The sequence below is a fragment of the Trichosporon asahii genome, assembly GCF_000293215.1.
Source record: "Trichosporon asahii var. asahii CBS 2479 unplaced genomic scaffold scaffold00056, whole genome shotgun sequence".
Taxonomy (NCBI): domain Eukaryota; kingdom Fungi; phylum Basidiomycota; class Tremellomycetes; order Trichosporonales; family Trichosporonaceae; genus Trichosporon; species Trichosporon asahii.
This window is the reverse complement of record NW_014040868.1, coordinates 845844-866685: the sequence shown is the minus strand read 5'-3', so window position 1 is coordinate 866685 and position 20842 is coordinate 845844. Positions and strand designations below refer to the sequence as shown.

Sequence of the window (20842 nt, the reverse complement as noted above, 5' to 3'; positions counted from 1 at the left end):
ACCTGCCCTTCCTTACATGTGGACGCAGATGCACGGCACCCACAAGATATCGCCGTGTCAGTAAGTCAGTGATGCATCATTCGGACTGACTTGGCGAATAATCTGGTGTACATTCGAATCAAAACAACAAGGGGGCAATGCAAATAGCGTCATATCAGGAGCGTCGCGACGGCCCCGTGCCCGCCCCCGCGTCTGGCGGGGGACTCACCATCCCCTCACCCGTGCTGATGGAGGGACGCCACTGGAACCTCAGCAGGTCCGCCATCGTCACCGTCTTGAGCGTGTCCATGGCGGTGGCGGCTAGGTCGACGCTGGCGTGTCAGCTTCCACACCAGAGTTCTAGCTGTGCGGGTTGCGGAGAAAGACTTACCGGGGCACGACGGCGTCGCCGAGTCGCTCGCTTGCCATCATGGCTTCCTTCCAGCTGGGCGTTAGCTCATGAACAAGAGCACAAGAGCTTCGCTGTCGTGACAAGCATGCACCCGACCGGCAGTCAGTCGCCGCTGTCATGGGTGAGATGCAGCCCCCTCGGTACTCACCGCTCAACACAGAGACACCAGCGACACCCCTCTGTCAGCCCGGGGAAGCCGGGGCGGCGCGAGGAGAGGTCGTTGCCTGAGTTTCAGCATCAGATCCGTGTGTCGGCTCGCAAATACCCCGGCACCTGTACTGGCTGCTCGGGTGCGCAGCTGCACCGAGGAAGGCCGCCTTGAGCAGAGCCGATCACCGCGCGCCGAGGAGGCTGCGAGCCGCTCATCGACAGTATGGCGGAGGGCTTCGGAATCTCACTACTCGCTGCAATCCGCATCGAGTACACCGCCTACTGCACACGCTCTGCCCATCGCCGTATAAGCCTTCCTCGCTAGCCTCTACTTACCTCTCGACTTGCTGAACTCGAGGAATTCCTTGGTAACGACACCTCCGACGTAGTGCTGCCCCGGGTCCTCGTCGCTGCCCCAGCAGTAGCCATCGCGGAAGAAGCCGGTGGGATGTTCGCGGTCGCCCGGGCGCGTGAGCGGCTGCAAGGGGCCGTGGAGGACTGATATCAGCGATGAGAAACGACGTCAGGTGAGAATTATACCGTTGAGCTTGTCAGTCTCGATTGCCATGGTGCTCGCCCAGCGCTTCGGAAGAAGGTGCTTGAGGAGGCGGGCGGAGAGCATTTGACGCGGTGCTGTGTGTGTTGCTGAGTGAGCACGCAGGGGAAGACGGAGCAAGAGATAAGAAAGCGAGGTGGAGGTCACGGGTGTACGGGGTGTGGAGGTCGGCGGCGATGGAATGACATCAGGTGGACGGGCTGGCCGTTTGGCCCCACAGTGGCAGTACTGTAAAATTCAGTATGATCACTACACCCTGTCACGGGTCACAGCCCTGCTGTAGTCCTATGTCACGGGTCACAGAGGGGGTGTATCTACCTCCCAAACAAATTTCTAATCAGCGATTTTCTAATCTGATTAGAAAATTCTAATCAGTGTAGCGTTCTGTCACGGGTCACAGCGGGCGTGTAGTGTCTAATCTTAACATTGGGGTCGATTAAGAAATGTCAGGGTGTAGTGATCATTCTGAAATTGACAGTAGGCGTGCTGTTCCTCGATCACGCCCAAGGCACGTCGAAGGGAGTGGCACCCAGAGGCTCGCTGGGCACGCCAGCCTAACATCCCCTCACTTGTGAGCGGGAATCCTAAGAGTCGAGTCCAACCCGTCATCCACTGCAAATCATGCATCGTGACGGCTCTGCGTTCTTTCCCAAAATGCAGAGCGGTATGCATAGGCAGTCACCATCCCCTGCTTGCCGAGTTGACGATATCAAGACTATCCAACCGTCCTTGCAAGAGGGGCTTGAAGAGTCAGGGCGCCAGAGCACCCGACCGTCACTGTCGTGGGCCGCCGGGCTGACGGCCCGGTCAGCAGTGAGTCTCTCGGTGAAGGGCAGGAGGATCCACTATAGGACTCGAGCATTCTGTCTCCCTTTTCTCCCTTCATGACATTTCGCCTTTGCCCAGCCCCTTCGAAACACCAACGATCGCCTCGCTGAACCTGCGTACGGATGTGGCTCAAGAATGCAAGTGGCCAAATAATGCGTTCCTCTTCTCCTGTCACTACTCGGGACAACTTGGCATACCTTGATTGGTTGCGATGACATCTTCGCTTAACCACTCTCTTCGCTCCCCAAAAGCTTCCCACGTTCTGCGCCAGACCTCAACGTTCGTCATGACTCCATCTCTCGACCCAAGGTCGACGTACATGTAGACACCCTAATCGCAAGGTTGATTTCGACATCCGCCGGCCCCCTTCAATAGTGTCGACATTGCAATTACCAGCGCCTCACCAGGTCTCAGCCACACTCGCCCCTGCCCGTCCTTGATGGTTCTCGACCACAAGCAGCAACAATCCTCAGACGATCTTCCATATTTGACCCGGGGCAGGGATGTCCTGGAGGACGCACTGCTCGAAGGTCAGTCCGCTGCCCGCTCCGTGCTCCGGAACGAGATCGCCACTCCGGTGCCGGGAGTGCTGGCGTTTGTCCTACCCTTCTCTGTGACTGGGACATGTGGTGACCTCGGCATTGGAGCTCGCGATGAGCTCATAGTCGAACCCAAGCCTGAGTACGTCCGCCGGTGGGTGCGGAACCACCGCCACGAGGTATCCCAGTCCTCTTCTGGCGAGAGTGCCAATGAGAATATGGAGGAAAGAAATGCCCACACACCCCATCCCTCCTCGCCACTGCAGATTCTCAGCCAGCCTAACGTGAGGGGGATCAGCCTCGAGAACACCCGACCAAGCCATTTTGGCCTCCAGCCCTTTGGGTTTCTTAGCAGCTTGACAAACGGCGATGTTAAGAAGATCTGTGCACGCTCGAGCAAACCATGTGGTAAGTGGCACGTCTCGAGTCGCCACCAGAGTGGCAGCTGACAACAGGACGCACACCGCCTCTGATGCCCGTCACCCCATCAACCTCCTCGCCTCGCTCGCTAGCGGCAGCGTCATGGTGGTGTACGACGTGACGGCGGACAGATCCCTCTGCCCGGCGGACTTCATCTATATCCTGGTGAGTGGCGGGTTTATAATGTCGCTGACGTGAAGGACTTCACCCACAACACTCGTGCGTCGTTTACGGCCCCGACCGCAAGAGGCATGGAACGGAAATGCGCAAATTCAGCCCACGCTTCCTCGCAGACATTGGCCGCGTAGCCATCACTCCCGACGACTCTGGACTTGGCTCCAGCTTCTGTGGCAGCAACGAGGACCCCACCGCTCATGACACCGCTGCACACATCAGCCCCGCTCTGGCTCTTTGAGCAGAGTCCCCGCTGAGCTGCGGGTTGTTGGCGTTCTGCCTCCCGAATCTCCATAACGACAGCGAGATTCACACCTGCCGGGGTACCCCGCCACCAGTCACGGCCACGAAGACGCGATATGATGACCTCCTTCGTCGCATAGGGTGCGGAAAGCGCGGAACCGCGGTCACCACCCACGGAAGGCGTGTGACAGGGCTGATCATCTGTACACGTCCTGATGTTGTATATCTATATTAATTGTGAGATTACAGTATGCCACATCTCTGGGAGCCCAACACGAGAGTCGACAGTCAGCTGAGCGTTGTGGACTGTTATCCAGAGACGTGAGCGGCACTCTCTGGCGGCCCGGAGTGAAGCGAAGAGCGGGGAACGTGTACGGCACTGCTCGCTTCCGCCGAGACCCACTGCACGATGAGCCGAGATGCGGAAACAGACGTGTGAACCGCCATGGAGATTAGAGCCTAGAAGCAACTCCCTCTCGCTCCCGGTCTCGCCTCTCGACCTTCTTTCCCTGTATCACGACACACACCCGCACCCCAAGTCTCCCATGGCAGCCCTCGCATCTCTTCCTCAGCCACGCAGACACCAATCCAGACTTGCCTACAGCGGCTGTCGACAATTGCTTGATGTCGGTTACGGCACAGATATCGTCACTGACGAGATCACAGCCAACCTTGCCAGTGTCACTGGCTTTGCGACCCAGCTAACGCATTCGAAGCCGGAGTAGGTGCCGAGCCCATACAGTTTCTGCCTTGCGGGCTGTCCAGACACACCCTTCATTGTGCTTCTCTCCTTCCGTTCGAGAAGCCGATGCCCAACCGCTCACCAGTTGTCGGCACCGTTGTCGGCACCCCTGGACTGAACCGTCACCAAGCGTATCACTGGCTTGAGCCTCACGTTGCCCTTGTCTTCACAGCAATGCTGATAGCCTTGGTGTGAGAGTTCCTTCGAAACAAAGCTAGTGAAAATCAGAGCGGTCCGTCTACTTGCGGATGTTCCTTATACCACTCGCTCATCTCGCCTATACGCTTCATACGCTTCCATCTCGGGCGGCGATGCCGGCTGGACGTGCGTATACCAACGCCTTCGCGCCCATGACACGACTCTGAATGGCTGACTCGACTTTCGTTCATCTCCGTGTGGGGCACCACAGCATCACCATCCCACTGCCCACTACGCGCACTACGACTCCCGAAAGTTGACTTTTGCTTTCGTCAGTCGTTACATTCTCCCCAAGCATCATGACGCGCCACTCCCCGCCCTCACGCAGATCACGGACTCTAGCCCAGAGACCGTCGACGCTCTTGCGCGCAGCTATGTTCGCTCCTTTGCCCTGGACACGTTTTATCCCTCCTCGGCGCTCTTCGAGGGCCTGCCGAAGGACGAAGCGGAGCATTGGCACCTCCTCCAGATGAAGCAGGTTGCGTACCGCTCGCTCGTTAATCCGGATCATGAGGTTTGGACCATTCTGGAGGGCGATGGACCGGCGGAGGAAGGAGCGATCGGAGATCGTGACGTTGCGGCGCTCTTCATTCTTAAAAAGAAAATGCCGAAGTAAGTGAGGGTGGACTGCCGAGCTGACATCAGATCGAGCGAGCCGACACCGTACGACGCCGAGCTTGAGAACATGCCGGACATCGCGAAGGAGCGTATGAAGACGGTATGTATGACGGGGGGATCGCGCTGACTGGAAGCTCTGGGACACGACGGCCGGCCTCACGAGAGACTACTACCCGGACGAGTGCTACCATGTTTCCTGGCTGGGTGTCGACCCGGCATTCCAGGGGAAGGGGTACGGTGGTGCCATGACGCGATACGCGCTCCAAAGAGGCACGGAGGCGGGCGAGAACGTCCGACTGCACACCCACATCCAGGAGAATGTGAGTAGGGGAGTTGACCTTGGCTGACGGCAGGTTGACTTTTATGCGCGATATGGTTTCGTGTCCAAGGGCAAGGTCGCTTGGATCAACCACGGCACGCCGCACGAGTTCTGGTGTCTCGTCGCGGAGACGGGGAACTGTGCGTGAGCTGGGCCATCACCTATCAACATCCCTCTATGCATCTCATAATCTTGCAATCGGCAGCCGTGATCGAGGCTTTGCCAAGAGAAATAGAAACAAGTTGCAAGTCAGGCACGGGTAATCATTCTAATCAAGCCCCCCCCCCCCCCCCAATCTCGGGTATCGGGCCAACTGGCACATGTCCGGTCCGCCGCTGCCGCGCGTCGGACGTCATGTCAACAGAAAAAAGTCGGGAGCGTGCGGCGGTTCGTCGATCACTTTCGTCCATATCTCTTACAACTCTTCGGTTCTCGACACCGCTCGGCAGGTCGAGTGCAGCGCATCCCTGTCCGGCATCGCGCTCGCACATCGGCATCCCCGGCACGCCTAGCACGCTCGACGCTTCTCGGCAATCGCCCCGCGCTCCCTTTTCCCTCGCTTTCGATCGTCGATTGCTGGTCACCACGCTCGTCACTTGGTATCAACCTCTGTAGAAGTCGTCACCATGGCCCCACCACCGTCCTCGCTCGCGTCGGCGCTGACCATGTCCGTCGTCGGGCTGTGGTGCAAGGGCTTCATGTCCCTGACGACGCGCCAGTTCCGCGTCGAGGGCAAAGAACACCTCTACAAAGCGCTCAAGCTAGGCAAGGACCGGACGACAAAGGAAGGACCCGCCGAGAAGGGCAAGCGAAGAGGTGTTCTGACCAGTGAGTCCTCCGTGAACTTAGGGTGGGGAGAGACAACTCAACTGACGCCCCCAGTCTGCAACCATAACTCTGTCGTCGACGATCCCATGACCTGGGCCGTTCTCCCTGCGAGCGTGTATGCGCCCTTCGCGCGACCAGCATACACCTGTCACAACAACAGATGGACATTGGGCGGTACGTCTCCCCCCTAACCCCACCGTTAGTGCCCCGCTAACCAATGCAGCAAGCGACATCATGTTCACGTCCGCCCCGATGGGGCGTTTCTTCTCCCTCGGCCAGGTGATCGAGACAGTCCGCGGCGGCGGTATCTACCAGGACGCAGTGGATACGGCGATCGACCGGCTCAAGCACGGCGGCTGGGTCAACATATACCCGGAGGGACGTGTGAATCAGGAGAAGAACAATCCCGCAGGCGGCATGCGGAGGTTCAAGTGGGGAGTGGGCCGGATCGTCATGGATGCGGAGGAGATGCCGGAGATTATCCCGATATGGATTAGTGGTGAGTTCCCAAAGGCGAGCGCAGCGAGCGCAGCGAGCCCCCTCTTCCCCCCCTTTCTGATGTCTCTATGGATCTATGGGGCCAAGGCTAATGTGTGCAGGCTTCGACCAGATCATGGACGAACGCCGCGGCTTCCCCCGCTTCCTGCCCCGGCCTGGCGCCAACGTCTCCATCACCATCGGGCAGTCCATCTCGCCCCTCATCTCGCCACTGGTGCAGTCCTACCGCCAGACCTGCTCAGAACTCGACCAGGTAGCCCCCCTCCACCCAGCACTGAAGGAGGTCCCCGGTCCACAGACGATAGCCAACTCGGCGCAAATGGGCAAGGGTTACGGCGACTGGCCGTACTCGGAACGCGAGGATGAGGCTACGCGCGACGCTAGGATTGCGATCACGGCTAGGTTGCAGGAGGAACTGACGCGGTTGGGAGAAAGAGTTGAGGCTGAGGAGGGAAGGTTCGATAGAGGGGAGTGGGCCCAAAGTCGCGCGGATCCGATGAAGGTCATGGAGACTTCGGTCGAGGTGCCCAAGACGCAATAGAGGAGTTAGACACTTTAGATTTAGAGCATGCACATCCATTGGCATTAGTCATCATTCCTCTCGGACATGATATGAACTCTCGTGGACAGGCGCGATCAGCAGTTAAGGCAGGCAGTGTCAAGCGCTAGGCTGCCGTGAAAAGCGAAACACATATACATCGAAGCGGGTCTTGTCTTGTAAAGTTGTAGTTGTACACGATCCATTCTACCGGCCATACTTCTGCAGCTCCCACTGGCGATTGTCGAGGGGGCACACTGGGAGTCAGCTTACAGATCATGGGGCCGTTTCAGCTATTGCCGCAGCGAGCATCAACGACTCACCTTGACGGGTCTTGAGCCAGCGCGAGATACAGTGGAAGTGGAACGCGTGCTGTTCGTCAGCTAATGCACCAACCGTCAGCTTACGTTGCAGATACCCCATGCGACGGTGCAGCCCTCCGACTCGCCGCCCTGGTTCGCCTGGCACTCGATGCCTGGGTGTCAGCTAACTCGCCGTGGACTAGCGGAGAGGAAAGGTCGCGTTCGGTGTGCGGTTGATGAACAGGTCGCCTGAAGATCCAAGGACCGATCTGACGCGCGCCCCTTCCCCGTCGTACTCACACAGGTCCATGATGTGGTTCCTGCAGATGGCGCAGTTGTCGACGACAATGTCTGCTGTCAGCCTTACTGGAAGCTTACAAGCTCACCCCACGCCCAGAGGGCGACTGCGTTCCACTGTGGTTGTCAGCTTTCATATGTGCACGTTAGACAGCTGCAGCGGCGATCCTGCGACAAGGAAGGTAGACGAAAGGGCACATGTCGACGTCACTTGTAGACTCCTTACGCCGGCGTCTGACCTTCCCGGCTCTCGCGAGAGACTAGATCGAAGACACTGGAGCTAGTGACTCACCTTCTTCACCTCGAAGCGGGGCTTTCGCTCAGAGTCGACGTCCATGGCGGCCGACATTGTGGATGATGGGGGTGGGATGAGTTGAAATGACCAAGTGCTGAACCAGGGTGGAGGTTGGAACACACGTCTCGCATGACGGATGATGGACGCGCGGGAGCAAACTGCGGTGGCAACGGTGGCACGCCGATCGCCTTCGCCCAGATCGGGCACCTGTGCGGTGCGTCCGTCCTTCTTTCCACTGACGCTAGGCATGTACGTGTGCATAATGTCCACCAGAATACAGACTATGGTTCGGGACTGCCGGCGCGGCTCTGCACCCTGCTGCGTGCCGCGCGGCGGACGGGCTTGTCCTTGCCCGTCGCGATGCCCGTGTCCATCCCGCTCAGCTCGATCTCGCTATTGACCGAGCTCTGGGACACGCGCCGTTTCGGCGGCGGCGGCGTCGAGAACCCACTCCCTCCCGCTCCGGGCAATCCAGAGTAGCTCGCCATCGGCGAGAAGGCCTGTGGAGAACTCGGCGAGCTCTCCCCGCCCCACGGGACGTAGTTGCCGTTCAGGCTCACGGACGAGGGGACGGGGCTGAGCCCCGGCGTGCGCGGCGCGATGAGACCCTCCGTGTCCCTTCTCCGGCCGATGCGGGGGATCAGACCCATGACAGGCGCGAGCGCGCTCTTAACGAGCGACGCGCCTGGTCGCGACCTGCGCGGCGCAGCGTGACCTCCCTCGACAGGCACGGGCGGCGTTGGTGTTGGTGTCCCTAGTTCTGTCAGCCCTGGAGAAATGAAGAAATGGAGATGGCTTACCAAAGTGGCTGGGGATCACGTTGTCGTTCGCGCTCAGACTCAGGAAGAGGAAGAGCGGCACGAACCAGACGCAGATGGCAAAGAAGGACGCAACCTCCATGAAGGTTGGCGCCTCCTTGACGGGATGAGCGTGGTAGCGATACCGAGCGGCGCGGGAACGCTTCGCCTCCTGCGCAACCGCGGCGAAGTGGAAGAACCACATGAAGTGGTCCGCGACGACGAGCGCACATGAGAGGAGGAAGGTCGCGCCGGTCAGCGAGATGTAGGGCCATGAGGAGCTGAAGTGCTGCAGGTACACGATCTGGCAGAAGATGCCGAATACGATGTGCCAGAACGGCAGCCGGTCAGTGAAAAACAGCAGTACGTGCAGGACGATAATCGTCTGGGAAGGTCAGCGAAGGGAAGTCAGTGAAAGGCTCACGTAAATCGCCCGTCGGCCGATGATGCGGGCAGCACGCGAGTGCTCCTCGATCAGCTCGGCGACCCAGAGCAGTCCACTCGCTGGAGTCAGCTAGGAAAACAGTCAACAAGCTTACCTAGTGACAGAGTCACGAAGAGGAATGCGGTGATCGCCCCAACATAGCTGAGGAGGTGGAGGAGCATGACCTGTGTCGCGGCCTGGGGTCGCTACGTGGTCGGAGTGGTGACAGGGGAGTTCGGGGGTGTCGAACTGCAGGATTCTGCGCTGTCTTTTGGTGTTTGCGTCGCTGTCGGCGGTCGCGAATCGGTATGCAGTGATGAGAGTGGTGCTTAGTGCAGAGGACGCGTTGGTCGCGCTGTCGTTCCCGGTCAGAAGTCATCTCGTCACCCAGGAGTGCGGCTAATGCTGGCACGGAAGCAAATTGACCGGTCATGTATGACGCTGCACCGTACAGCTACGCTTGTGCGGCCATGGGCGACCCGAGCCACCGCACGCCACCGACTTTAGGCGTCCTTCAGGTCCATCTGGCCATCTGCCATCGCCGCATCGACACAACATCAACCATGAGCAACCTAGAGAGTGAGCTGCACCGGGATTGACGTTAGCTAACATGTGCAGAGGCTCTTTTCCAGCTCAAGGTGTGTCCCGCGCTGCCAAGTTCGTCCTCGCGCCAGCTAACGCACAGTTCACGGCCAAGTCGCTGAACCGACAGGCGAAGAAGGCGAACAAGGACGAGACCGCCGAGAAGAACAAGCTCAAGGCTGCGCTCCAGAAGGGAAACACGGAGGGGGCGCGCATCTACGCCCAGAACGCCATCCGCAAGAAGACAGAGGCACTCAACCTCCTCCGTCTCGCCTCGCGCATTGATGCGGTCGCGAGCCGTGTCGAGACGGCCGTCACGATGCGCACCGTGACCAACTCGATGGGGTCTGTCGTCAAGGGCATGGACAAGGCGATGGAGAGCATGAACCTGGAGCGGGTGAGTGGGCCGTGGAGCGAGCGTAGCGAGCTGCGCTTTCATGGACGCGCGCGATAGCTTTTTGAACCCCACGGCGGTCTAGCTAACATGCAGATATCCATGGTTATGGACAAGTTCGAGGCACAGTTCAACGACCTCGACGTCCAGACATCGTACATGGAGAGCACGATGAGCGACACGACCGCGCTCACGACGCCGCAGGACCAGGTCGATGGTCTCATGCAGCAGGTCGCGGACGAGGCCGGCCTCGAGATCCAGCATGGACTCGGCGAGGCCAAGGTGCCCACGGAGCAGATCGCAGCCCCCGCTACGCCTGTCGCCGAGGCGCCGCTCGAGGAGGACGGAAGGCTTGCTGAGCGTCTCAGGGCTCTTCGCGTGAGTTAACTCTGATACAGGCATAACTGACAAACAGCCCGCTGTCTAGACCTCTCATCGGGTTGTAGAGAAAGAGGTAACGAGGGGTCAAGAGCAGTGTCATGCCATGTACATTTTTACAGATATGCTATGCGGATAAGGGTTAGATCGGCGCGCGCGGACATCGTCGCTTAGAGGGGCTTGGAGCCGGGCGTCGTGCCCGGGTTCTGCCTCATGTTTCCGATATTGTCGACGCTCGGCGCTCCCCAGACAAGCACGTTGTCACGTCCAGGCTCGACGAGTCCGCGCTGGCGCACCCACTCGATGTCGCTGAGGCGGCGGGGGAGGAGCGAGGCGACGCCCGACTTGCCCGAAGCCGAAGACGGAGACGAGCTGGAAGAGGAAGCGGAGGTAGAAGAGGGAGTGGAAGAGGTGGACGTGGAGCCAAGACGAGCGGCCTCGGCCTCGCGCTGCTCGTCCTCGATCGTCTTGACGAGGGCACGCTCCTCGGCGGGCGGGAGAAGGTCGACGACGTCAGACTGATTGTCAGCTTGTCATCCGAGAGGTTCATGGCTAGCGATATGGCGGAGAGCAGCGGCCCTCAGACCAAGCTAGCAGCATGCCACGTGCAAGCCGCCGGCGAGATGCGAGGAAGGCAAGGAGGAAGACAGAAAGGAAGGCACAGAGGGAAGGCGAGGAAGGCGGGGAGGAAGGCATGAGAGAGGAAGGAGCGAGGGGCGCAACTCACGAAGTCGTCCTGCTTGACAGCCGAGATCGAGTACGCGTAAACGCCGAGGATGAACGCAACGACAGCACCGCCGGTGAGGAGGTTGCGCATCTGGTAAGGACGGCGGGCACGCTTGAGCGCCTCGGACTCGTTCTGTCGTCAGTCAATCGCACAGTGGGAGCCGAGGAAGGCACAAAAGGAAGGTCCCATAGCCGGGTGATTGGAAGCAGGGGAAACGGTGTGGGGGGGATCGGCAGGTTTGTACGTACGAGACCGGGGTAGTAGCTGTTGTTGACCTGCTGCTGTGTCGGGCCCTGGTTCATGGTGCTGGCTGTGCTGGGTATAGAGTGTCAACTCTCAAACACACGTCTCGGCCATCAATCCATCTCTCAAGGACCTCCCGCCGCCAGAAATCGGAATCCCTCCGTCCTTGCCGCTCGTTCCTAATCACCCAGATATTAAGCTTACTTCATCCACCCACTTAACAACCCGGACACGTTCCGCGTCACCACTACCACTGAACCTGCTATTTCGAGGCTGCGGACGTCACCAGCCACGACAACAACACCTCACTTCACGCTCCTTAACCCTCTCCCACCACCCTCTCCGCCTCCTCGTCAAAACTCGCCGCGCCGCGCTCTGACGAACCGAAGCCGCCGCCTGCATTCCGCCGAGCCCCGTTAGAGCTACACGCCATGGCCGGATCAAAGTCCACTCCCGCTGTGCCATCACAGCAGCAGATCAGCGGCTCGATCTCGACCCTCGTGCACAACTACAAGACCACGGTGCCCGCGCGCGTCAAGCTCATCGACTCGTTCCTGCTCTTCTTCATCGTCACCGGCGTCACGATCTTTGCCTACCGCTTGGTGGTTACGAGCCATCCGTTCAACGCGTTCGTTGGAGGGTGAGTGTTTCCGTGCCCGCTGCCATGTCCAACAGGCCAAGGGCCGGGCCGATCATTACATGCCCGACAGGCCGAAGACTGAGCCAAGCACGAAATGCCCCACTGGCCGAGACTGGGCCGAGCATGGCATAACCAGCAGGCCGAGGTCTGAACGTCTGAGCCGAACATGGATCGGGGGCTGCTGCGCGCAACTCCCGCACAAGTGTCGGCTTCAACGTCTGCCCGTGCAAAGCCGCAAGCTCCACGGCCCGCCCGGCAACTAGTGGCACAGCGCACAGTTGTCAGCAACCAGCAGACTACCGCGTGCAACCAGCTTCCGTGCGCCCAGATGAGCTGACAATCAGATTCGGATCCACCGTCGGACAGTTCTGTCTCCTGGCGGCGCTGCGCGCGCAGGTCTCCCCCGGCCGCGACGAGGAGTTCAAGGAGGTGAACCAGGAGCGGTGAGTGTATATCGGCTTGTAGTGCGCAGAACGGAGGTCGTGGGTTTTCCGTGAATGGCTGCGTCTTCTTCGGCCAAGACGGCGTGAGCTTTACGCTGCGCCGCTGCGTCGTTGCGTCTTCTTCCGCCATGGATGGCGTGAGCTTCCCGCGGAGTGCTGCTGAAGGCCCGGCACGCGGAGTGCCAGCCTACCCTTGCAGCTTGCAGCAGTTACAGCTGTCGAAATCCATCGGACAAAGCTGACATACAGCGCCTTTGCGGACTTCTGCTTCGCGTCTGTTACGCTGCACCTGTTCTGCTACAACTTCCTCGGTTAAGCGAACACGAGGGCCGCGGGCCCGAGTGTCCCGTTGTTTGCAGTGCAGTAGTGATTTTTAGAAAAGTACCCGCCTTGAACGGGGCATAGATCGTATACCCTAGGATGTATCTTTACATTATAGTCTGATTCGCATGGCTCGACTTCGAGGCTGTGGAGTAGCAGAGGCAAGATGATCGACTAACCGTGGCCAGGGCGGGCTCGAAACGGAGGTTGTTCGGTGCTCAAGAGATATGGGCGGCACGGCACTTTCAATGAAAGCCGCAGGAGCCAAACGGGCAGAGACGAAGGTATGCTGTGATGAGCAATGAGGGTCCAGTGGGGAAGGGTGGCACAGAGGAGAGGGGGGTCAGCACAGCCCAGGAAGTGCCGTATGAGACGGCTGCACGGCTCAGACGTTCTCAGCGTCGCCAGCGTCGCCCCTTGTGCTCGGCCCTCGGCCCCGCTCTGTATCGCTGGACTCCTGACTTTCCGAGCCTATGTGCGGAACTCACGGCGAGTTGAGGAAAAAGCTACACTTATGGCGAGTGAGAGGCACAGGTTGACACCGTCCTCAGTGTGCCCTGGCTTCTTCGACGCTGGCATAGTTCTATTGCTCGCTTCCCACATTAAAGACATCAGTAGCGGTTGACGACGACGCCCCTTCTCAGCGCCGTGCCGCTGTCTGCTACTGACCCCTGTTCCGGGTTAGCTAATTCCAGCGACACCACTGAGCGGAGAAAAGGCCCAGTCGGAGAAGGTGTCAGTGGGTATCACGAGTTGCGGGAAACTATACGCCACAGCCGGCTGATGATTGAGTAGCGGCAGATGGCAGTTGCCTGGTCTGCCGCTGCCCGTCTGTCGCTCCGGGTCGACCATCAGCTGCTCAGAGTGTGTAGAGAATACGACCGATGCATGGCCTTTTGGTATGTTGCTATGTGTGGTATGTACAATCTCTCAGTCTTACAGTTCCTACTTCTTGCTGCGACTCATCTACGTGCCCAGTCGGCGAGGGGTTAGGGCGTATAGGAGGGGCGCAGGAAGGGCGCAAGAGGGCGCAGGCGGGGCGCAACCGGATGTCTGAGCCGGATGTAGACTAGCGGAATCAGATTAGATACCACCACCGATCCACCCGTTCCTCTTCCGACGACCTCTTCTACACATCCCTTGACCTCGTCGATGCGCTCTTTTCACGCCGAATACTTCAAGGAACGAAAATCAGGAGCTTGTGAACAGCGCTGCCATGCCCATTCCCGTACCTTAAACGTTAGTTATGCTTCAAAAGACAAAGAAAGATGAAGAAGATGATGTTGGAAGACGAGAGAGGATGTGTAGAAGATGGTAAGAGATGAAGAGGATGGTTGGTGGAGGTGGAGGTTCACCCTGGCTGGGGCGCAAGTGGAGGTGGAGAGGGTCACGTGGGGTACTCACCGATACACATGGAGGTGACAATGGTCTTCTGACCATTGCGCTTGGCCTCGGAGAAGGCGGTAGCGAGCTGACGAGCGCCGGTGGCACCGAGGGGGTGGCCGAAAGCGATGGCTCCACCGACAGGGTTAACCTTCTCGAAGGGAATTCCGCAGTGCTTGATGGACATGACGGCCTGGGAAGCGAAAGCCTCGTTGATCTCAAAGAGGTCAATGTCGTCGACCTTGAGGTTGTAGTTCTCGAGGAGCTTGGGAATGGCAGCGGCGGGGCCAATGCCCATGATCTTGGGGGGAACACCGACTACGACGGAGCCGACGTACTTGCCGAGGATAGGGAGGCCGAGCTTCTGGGCGGTCGAGCGGCGAGCGAGGATGACGGCGGCGGCGCCGTCAGAAACCTGGGAGGCGTTACCGGCGTGGGTGCAGCCGTCCTTAGCGAAAGCGGGCTTGAGCTTGCCGAGGGACTCGGCGGTGACACCGTCACGGATTCCGTCGTCGGAGTCGACAATGATCTCCTTCTCCTCCTCCGTCTTCGGGTCGGTCCAGTGAGCCTTGACGGGGACGGTCTCCTCCTTGAAAAGGCCGGCCTTCTGGGCGGCGAAAGCCTTCTGCTGCGACTTGGCGGCGAACTCGTCCTGCTCCTTGCGGCCGATGCCATACTGCTTGGCGACATTCTCAGAAGTGATACCCATGGGGAGAAGGCAGTCAGCCGACTCCGGGTTCTCCATGACGTCGTCAGAGAAGGCGGGGGGCATAGTCGCAGCACCATAGTTGGCAGTCATGGACTCGACACCAACAGCCATACCAATGTCGTAGTCGCCGACCTTGATCGAGTTGGCGACGTTAACAACGGCCTGGAGACCAGACGAGCACTGGCGCGAAAGAGTCTGGAGAGGGACGGTGTAAGGGATGCCGGCCGAGAGCTGGGCCATGCGGGCGACGGTGGCGCCCATGCCGGGGGGGAGGACGGTGCCGACCTGAACGTCACTCATTGTCAGCTCGTACTCTCGAAGAAGCCGTGCGGATCGCGGGCGTCTGGGCGCTGCAGAAGCTTTCCCCAAACTTCTTCCCATGACCCACGGTGATACTCACCCAAGAAGCTCGGGCTTAACACCAGCGCGCTTGATGCTCTCCTGCATGACGACCTTCATGAGATCCTCGGGAAGCATGTCCTTGAGACCGCCCTTGCGAGCCTGGTTTGTCAGCTAAACTCTTTGCAATTTGGGCTCACCTTGGTGAAGGGGGTGCGGACTGCGGAGACAACGACAACATCGTCGGGGGAGTTGATGAGGATGCGGGCCTTGCCGAGGCTGGGGAGGGCGTTGGTGATGGAGGAGGTCATTTTGCTGATTGGGATGGATGAGTTGGAGAAGTGTAAAAGATAGCCGGGGTATTTAAGTGGATGCGATGGGAGTGTGGGACCGGGTATGCTGTGCCGACAGTGACGTTGTTGATGCCTCGCTGGCAGCCGGCGTCCATGCAGGGCGAGCCGGCCTTGCCGGGAGTCGTGACTGGTTGAAGGCGCAGCGTCTGAAGGTTTCAGCAGGTGGTGCCTGGGTGCACGTGGGGGGCGACTTCCCATTCCGAGCCCATGCCCCCTCAATGCATAAGCGGCCGCCCAGCAAAAGTTCACCGTACAGTCCACAGGCGGCCCCCGCCTTGTCACAACCCTATTCAGACATGCAATGCTCGGCCCTGCACTGCCCTCAGCCCGATCAAGCTATGCGCGGCCATCGACAGGAGTGGATCTTGCGCAGAGATGGCCCGCTGCCCGTGTCCGCGCGTCCGTCAGTCGTCCGTCTGTCTGGTAGACCTCCGGTTGTTTTCGACTTTTCCAACCGGTTATCAGCGTATCGGCACGGATGTACGAGCCGGTCGCCACTGCAACTTTGTCGGCCATGCCTTGCTTACCATAGCTGGAGACGCAAGCCACGCCATGCATGCCGGTCACGATTACTAACTGACTGAGCACCGCCGTCAATCTCGTTCGATCAAGCGCACCCGCTGAACCTCCCCCACCCACATCTCCCACTGTGCCTCCCACGTTACTCCCGCCACTCGGCTCCACATCTGCACCTTTGGCGCTACTAAGCGGTCACCACCGTCGCATGAACTGAAATTAGACCAGGCGCCCGAAGCTGCAAGCTACAGATCTAGAACGACGATCCGCGCTGGAACGGACAACGGCCCGGGTGTGCCGAGCACGCGTCCTTGCCGGTTCCGGTCAACTGGTGTCTCCTACCTCACCAACTCACAACCGGTCTTCCTCGTCTTCCCCATCTTCCCCATCTTCCCCATCTGCCTCTCATCCTGCACTCTCTGACTTTTGCTATCATCTCTTCTTCTTTCACCTTGCAAATACTCATCCACGTCGCAAAACCTCCTGCCCCCAGTCCCCGGCTGAAACTCATCCGCCCCAAGATAACGGCCGATCCCAGGCTCTCCTCGACAACCTTTTGGCGTTTCTGTGATTGAGATTAGGCTATCCCTGGACTGCAGCTCACGAGTATCGGCCACTTGACTGCTCTTCAGCCACGTTCCATTCTCCACAGGGCTTACCAGCAGACTTCGGCGGTGTATGACTCCCGTGACCGCGGAACAGTGGGCAACACTGCGGTCAGCTCAACTGTAATGTGATGGAAGCTCGTGGAAGCTCGTGCTTACCTTTTCCCTCCCTTCTGCCCCTCTGGGGCTGGTTCTCAGCTCCCTTGACGCGTTAGCGTATCGCTCGAGAGTCTCAAGAGTAGACTCCTCAGCGCTCACATTGCGGCAGATCTTCGAGTCGGAGTCGGATTCGACCCGCATGTGAGACTGGCGGCATCGCTCCACGCTGAGTCAGGCTGGCAGTCAGCCATGGGCAGACGCGCAGGAGCTCACGACAGACACAGCCCTGCTCTGGAGTAGCGGCCTCGCTGGGAGGTCAGTTAAGACGAAGTGAGCAATTTTAACTATCTCACCATCCGGGAGCACTGATGGCCGCTCACTGCCGATCTGACTTTTCGTTGAACATTCAGCCGAAGCGCTGTCATCAGCTACTGATCAGTCATGGATAGCATACCTTGATCACAGCTGGAGGGAGAGTGTGTACCCTGCGCCCTCCCTAGGCAGTCCTGCGGCGGGGGTTGGTGAAAGCATGGCTACCCAAGCTCCTGGTGTCAGCTACCTTACACATGAGAGAGCTTACTGGTTAGCCCCTGTCCTGGATACATTCTTTCGTAGACCAGGACACCCCCAACGTGCTTGGTCACTAGCAGCTCCCTGGTCTCCGTCCTAGTACTCGACGCCTGCGTTCGCGTAAGCTTAGTTGCAAGCAGGGCGGTTAACTAACCTCTACTCTACTGAATGAGCTGGTTATTAGCTTCCTAGATACCAATTCACAGCTCACCGTGGACTTCCGAGCAAGCAGCGCGGTGGGGATACTGATATCAGCTTTGACCACGAAACATTAGCTCACCTCGCCCTCGAAACAGGTCGTCAGCTATGATGCAATCGACCATTCTCAGCCGACCATCCGTGCCTCATATCTGCTCATCAGCTTCTGCATCGTCGTAAGCCAGCTCTCCTGCCTCATTTGCACTATCACCGACATCTGTTCGCGGATAACTCAGCCCTGCAAAAGCCCTTGTCGTCAGCTGTCCCGATCAGTACAATAGCTCACCAGTTCAAATGCCCGAGCACATTGGCAAGCTTGTGGTACTGAGATCAGCTCAAGGGGTGACCAAAGTTCTACCGTAAAGGGCGGGACTGGTCGTCAGCTAAGCCCAAGGTGTCAAGTTCACCGTACAGGCCTCCGACCGATGCCCAGCGTACAACTCCTTGCAGAGTGATGGAGGAGATGGGGTTAGCTGTTCACACATTACGAAACTCACCCTGTCGAGACTGGTGGTCTGAATGTTGATCGATTTGCAACTCACAACCTTGGAGAGCTGAGAATCAGCTTTTTACGCTTCACTGAAGCTCACCGCGATGACTGAGTCCTGCGTGGACAGACATGCACAAGCGAGCTTGGTGAGGCTTCCTCTCAGAGCGATGGCCCCCTTGAGGACTGCTTTTAGTTATTCGCAGACTTCGGTGAGCTCACTGGACGGCATAGCTCGGCAGGCGTTGGTGCCGCAGAGCTCGCCAACGCTGGTTCCCGCGGCGCTGGGTAGGCTGTCGTCAGCTACAACCACTGGACTAGCTCCCTTGCGCCAGGCTGGTTGTCAGTTTCACAACAGGATGCAAACTCACTTCCGCTTGGCTGGCCGTGGGTTGAAGACTGGGGATCAGCTTCGCAACCATACGCTAGCTGCTATCGGACTGAGACTCGGCCACAGGTCAAACGTGTCGCAGCGCACCACAGAGACATGCCTGTTCATAGGTCTGACATCTGCCGAGAGCTGGTGTCAGCTACACCTACGGGCAGAGGACAGCTCGCTAATTGTAAGCTCACCAAGGCTTTACAGTCGGGGTCTGGTGGTCAGCTCTACGCCGGGATGACAATAGCTCACCACTTGTGGCACAAAGCAGTCTGAAATCAACTCTAGGCAAGGGAGCTTATCCATTCGGCGTCCATTGAAGCCCAACATTTGTTCACACGTAAGGCAAAGCACAGCTTACCCATCCGACCTCTGCGAATTGGTGGAGAGCCTGGGGTTAGCTTTACGTTGGGCATACGGAAGCTCATCATCTTGGCGGTGGAGACCTGATACCAGCCTGAGTGTCACGTACAGCTTAGCGAGGTCACATCTGTCGACGCCTGCTGGTCGAAGGCTGACGTTAGCTGTTATTTGGTCTGGCTGCGTAGCTCACTTATGCAATGTCCCTAAATCCTGCCATCGGCTGTATGCAGGTTTGAATAGATCATCGCCCTTGGGACCTGCTGTCGTCTGGCATCAGCTATATGCGGGAATGACCATAGCTCACCATAGGACACTGCGGAAGTCTGGCTGCGCTCGCCGCGCGCTTCACTCACGGCAGGGAGCGTTGTCGTCTCACTAAGCCTTCGATCTGAGCACTGAATACGAGTGAATGAAGTGAGGCGCCGGGCCTGTTGTCAGTTGAGTTGGGTCGGCGTGCAGCTCACCTCTGGCTGATAGCGGGGGAGAGCTGTGAAGTTCGTTGCTGAACACGTCGATGCACAAGGGCTATACTGAGAAGGTGTCTCCATATCCATCTTCGGGGCGCAAGCCTACCTTGTTTGTTTGCTGAGGTCGACGCCCCTGACCTGCTAGGCGGGCAGCATTGCACAGTTGCACAAATCCATGCCCCTCTGGTTTCTGCTCCTCGCTGGATCAGCATCTTCTTCCGCTGATCGGCAGCTGGGAGGGTTCATGGAGGGGCGCTCTCCCTCCTTGCCTTCCTATTCTCTCTGTTTCTCATCTTCAGGCTTCGTTCGGCACACGATTGCTGCTTGTAGTGTGGACAAGCCCGCATCCTTTGTTCATCTCGTCTCAACACACTTCCCCTCGTCATCATGTCCGAAGAGCCTAGGTTTGCAAACATCTACGGCCACGTCCCGGCAACAACGGACGAGTACCTGAAGAGCGCCTTCAACTACCTCCCATACGCACTTGCCCTTCCTTTCGTCCCTGCCGGGCTCTACACCGTTGCTCGAGCTTTGTACGACTTCCACAGTACCCACAAAATTCTCTACACCTTCGTGGGAACTCACCGCGCGAGGCTCTGCTCGGGTTATCCTATCGGTCTCCTCCGTATCGAAGGTCCGCTAACCAAGATCTTGACCGGCGTCGGGGCTCCCCCGGAACTGCTGCTCAAGGAGGAGGGAGAGCAGACGAACATGGGAGCACACTACTCACCCCAGCTTTTCCTCGGACTGCACATTTGGGCTCGCAAGATGATGGTTGAACTCCATGCGGCGCGGAAGGAGAGTCGCCCGCCTCGCTGCATGCTGTATACCGGCGAGATCATGGACATCCAGGAGTGGCTGCAGTGTCCTCCTGCTCTGCCGTACTGCATGGTGAGCCCAACGCATCCCTACTCTAACTCACTCACCAAGTTGCCCGAGGCATATGAGGAGCTCGGGCCCGTCCTTCGAGGTCGGACGTTCAAGAATCTTGGCCAACTCATAGACGCCATCAATGAAGCCAAGATTGACATGGGTACTGATGGTCAGCGGTTCCAACTTTGGGCTCACGGGCCTCGCGACACCTGCAACCATGAACGAGTCGTGTGGTCCGGCGAGCGGCGGTTTGGTGCCCGTACTGAGCGCCGCTTTGGCATTCACTGGGCGGACGTCCTGGTCGGTAACATCAAGGTCGAGCACGCTGGGTGCGTCCCGAGCAGCGTCAAGGCGGTGGTGAGTGCAATGCAGCTGGTGAGGCTGACAGTGCTAGCACTTTCCCGATCCCAGCTTGGTCTTCCTCATGAAGGAGCATCTGGCACGTGAAGAGAAGGAGGACGAGGGCAGGCAAGAGTTAGGCGGCAACGCAGCAGCCCCTTTGACGGAGCATGAGATTGGTGGAGGTACGCATGTTTAGGATGGCGACAAGCCCAGAGGTATCCGCCTTATGCAACTGGATTCCTCGCAGGGTGCCCACATCCCCCAGGATAAGTTT

The 20842-nt window shown here is 58.7% G+C and overlaps 7 protein-coding genes across 7 annotated transcripts; 4 read left to right on the top strand and 3 right to left on the bottom strand.

The window, feature by feature from the left end:
• Nucleotides 1–2364: 2364 nt before the first annotated feature.
• On the top strand, nucleotides 2365–3299 carry A1Q1_03582 (uncharacterized protein; the record flags this gene model as incomplete). The annotated part of the gene is made up of 2 exons (XM_014323380.1): nucleotides 2365–2872; nucleotides 3178–3299. The coding sequence occupies 2 exons, from the start codon at nucleotides 2365–2367 to the stop codon at nucleotides 3297–3299; spliced, it is 630 nt and encodes a 209-aa protein (XP_014178855.1).
• A 2505-nt stretch (nucleotides 3300–5804) lies between these two features.
• On the top strand, nucleotides 5805–7045 carry A1Q1_03581 (uncharacterized protein; the record flags this gene model as incomplete). The annotated part of the gene is made up of 4 exons (XM_014323379.1): nucleotides 5805–6006; nucleotides 6061–6180; nucleotides 6230–6505; nucleotides 6606–7045. 4 exons carry the CDS (start codon nucleotides 5805–5807, stop codon nucleotides 7043–7045), a joined length of 1038 nt encoding a protein of 345 aa, XP_014178854.1.
• A 1172-nt stretch (nucleotides 7046–8217) lies between these two features.
• Nucleotides 8218–8938, bottom strand: A1Q1_03580 (endoplasmic reticulum protein; the record flags this gene model as incomplete). The annotated part of the gene is made up of 2 exons (XM_014323378.1): nucleotides 8218–8690; nucleotides 8737–8938. The coding sequence occupies 2 exons, from the start codon at nucleotides 8936–8938 to the stop codon at nucleotides 8218–8220; spliced, it is 675 nt and encodes a 224-aa protein (XP_014178853.1).
• A 689-nt stretch (nucleotides 8939–9627) lies between these two features.
• A1Q1_03579 (protein-vacuolar targeting-related protein) lies at nucleotides 9628–10560 on the top strand (the record flags this gene model as incomplete). The annotated part of the gene is made up of 4 exons (XM_014323377.1): nucleotides 9628–9736; nucleotides 9778–10136; nucleotides 10194–10511; nucleotides 10549–10560. 4 exons carry the CDS (start codon nucleotides 9628–9630, stop codon nucleotides 10558–10560), a joined length of 798 nt encoding a protein of 265 aa, XP_014178852.1.
• A 121-nt stretch (nucleotides 10561–10681) lies between these two features.
• A1Q1_03578 (uncharacterized protein) lies at nucleotides 10682–11540 on the bottom strand (the record flags this gene model as incomplete). Its single annotated transcript, XM_014323376.1, has 3 exons — nucleotides 10682–11029; nucleotides 11239–11370; nucleotides 11487–11540. 3 exons carry the CDS (start codon nucleotides 11538–11540, stop codon nucleotides 10682–10684), a joined length of 534 nt encoding a protein of 177 aa, XP_014178851.1.
• Nucleotides 11541–14272: 2732 nt separating this feature from the next.
• A1Q1_03577 (acetyl-CoA C-acyltransferase) lies at nucleotides 14273–15627 on the bottom strand (the record flags this gene model as incomplete). The annotated part of the gene is made up of 3 exons (XM_014323375.1): nucleotides 14273–15320; nucleotides 15378–15469; nucleotides 15517–15627. 3 exons carry the CDS (start codon nucleotides 15625–15627, stop codon nucleotides 14273–14275), a joined length of 1251 nt encoding a protein of 416 aa, XP_014178850.1.
• A 4113-nt stretch (nucleotides 15628–19740) lies between these two features.
• Nucleotides 19741–20764, top strand: A1Q1_03576 (uncharacterized protein; the record flags this gene model as incomplete). The annotated part of the gene is made up of 2 exons (XM_014323374.1): nucleotides 19741–20583; nucleotides 20621–20764. 2 exons carry the CDS (start codon nucleotides 19741–19743, stop codon nucleotides 20762–20764), a joined length of 987 nt encoding a protein of 328 aa, XP_014178849.1.
• Between the last annotated feature and the right edge of the window lie 78 nt (nucleotides 20765–20842).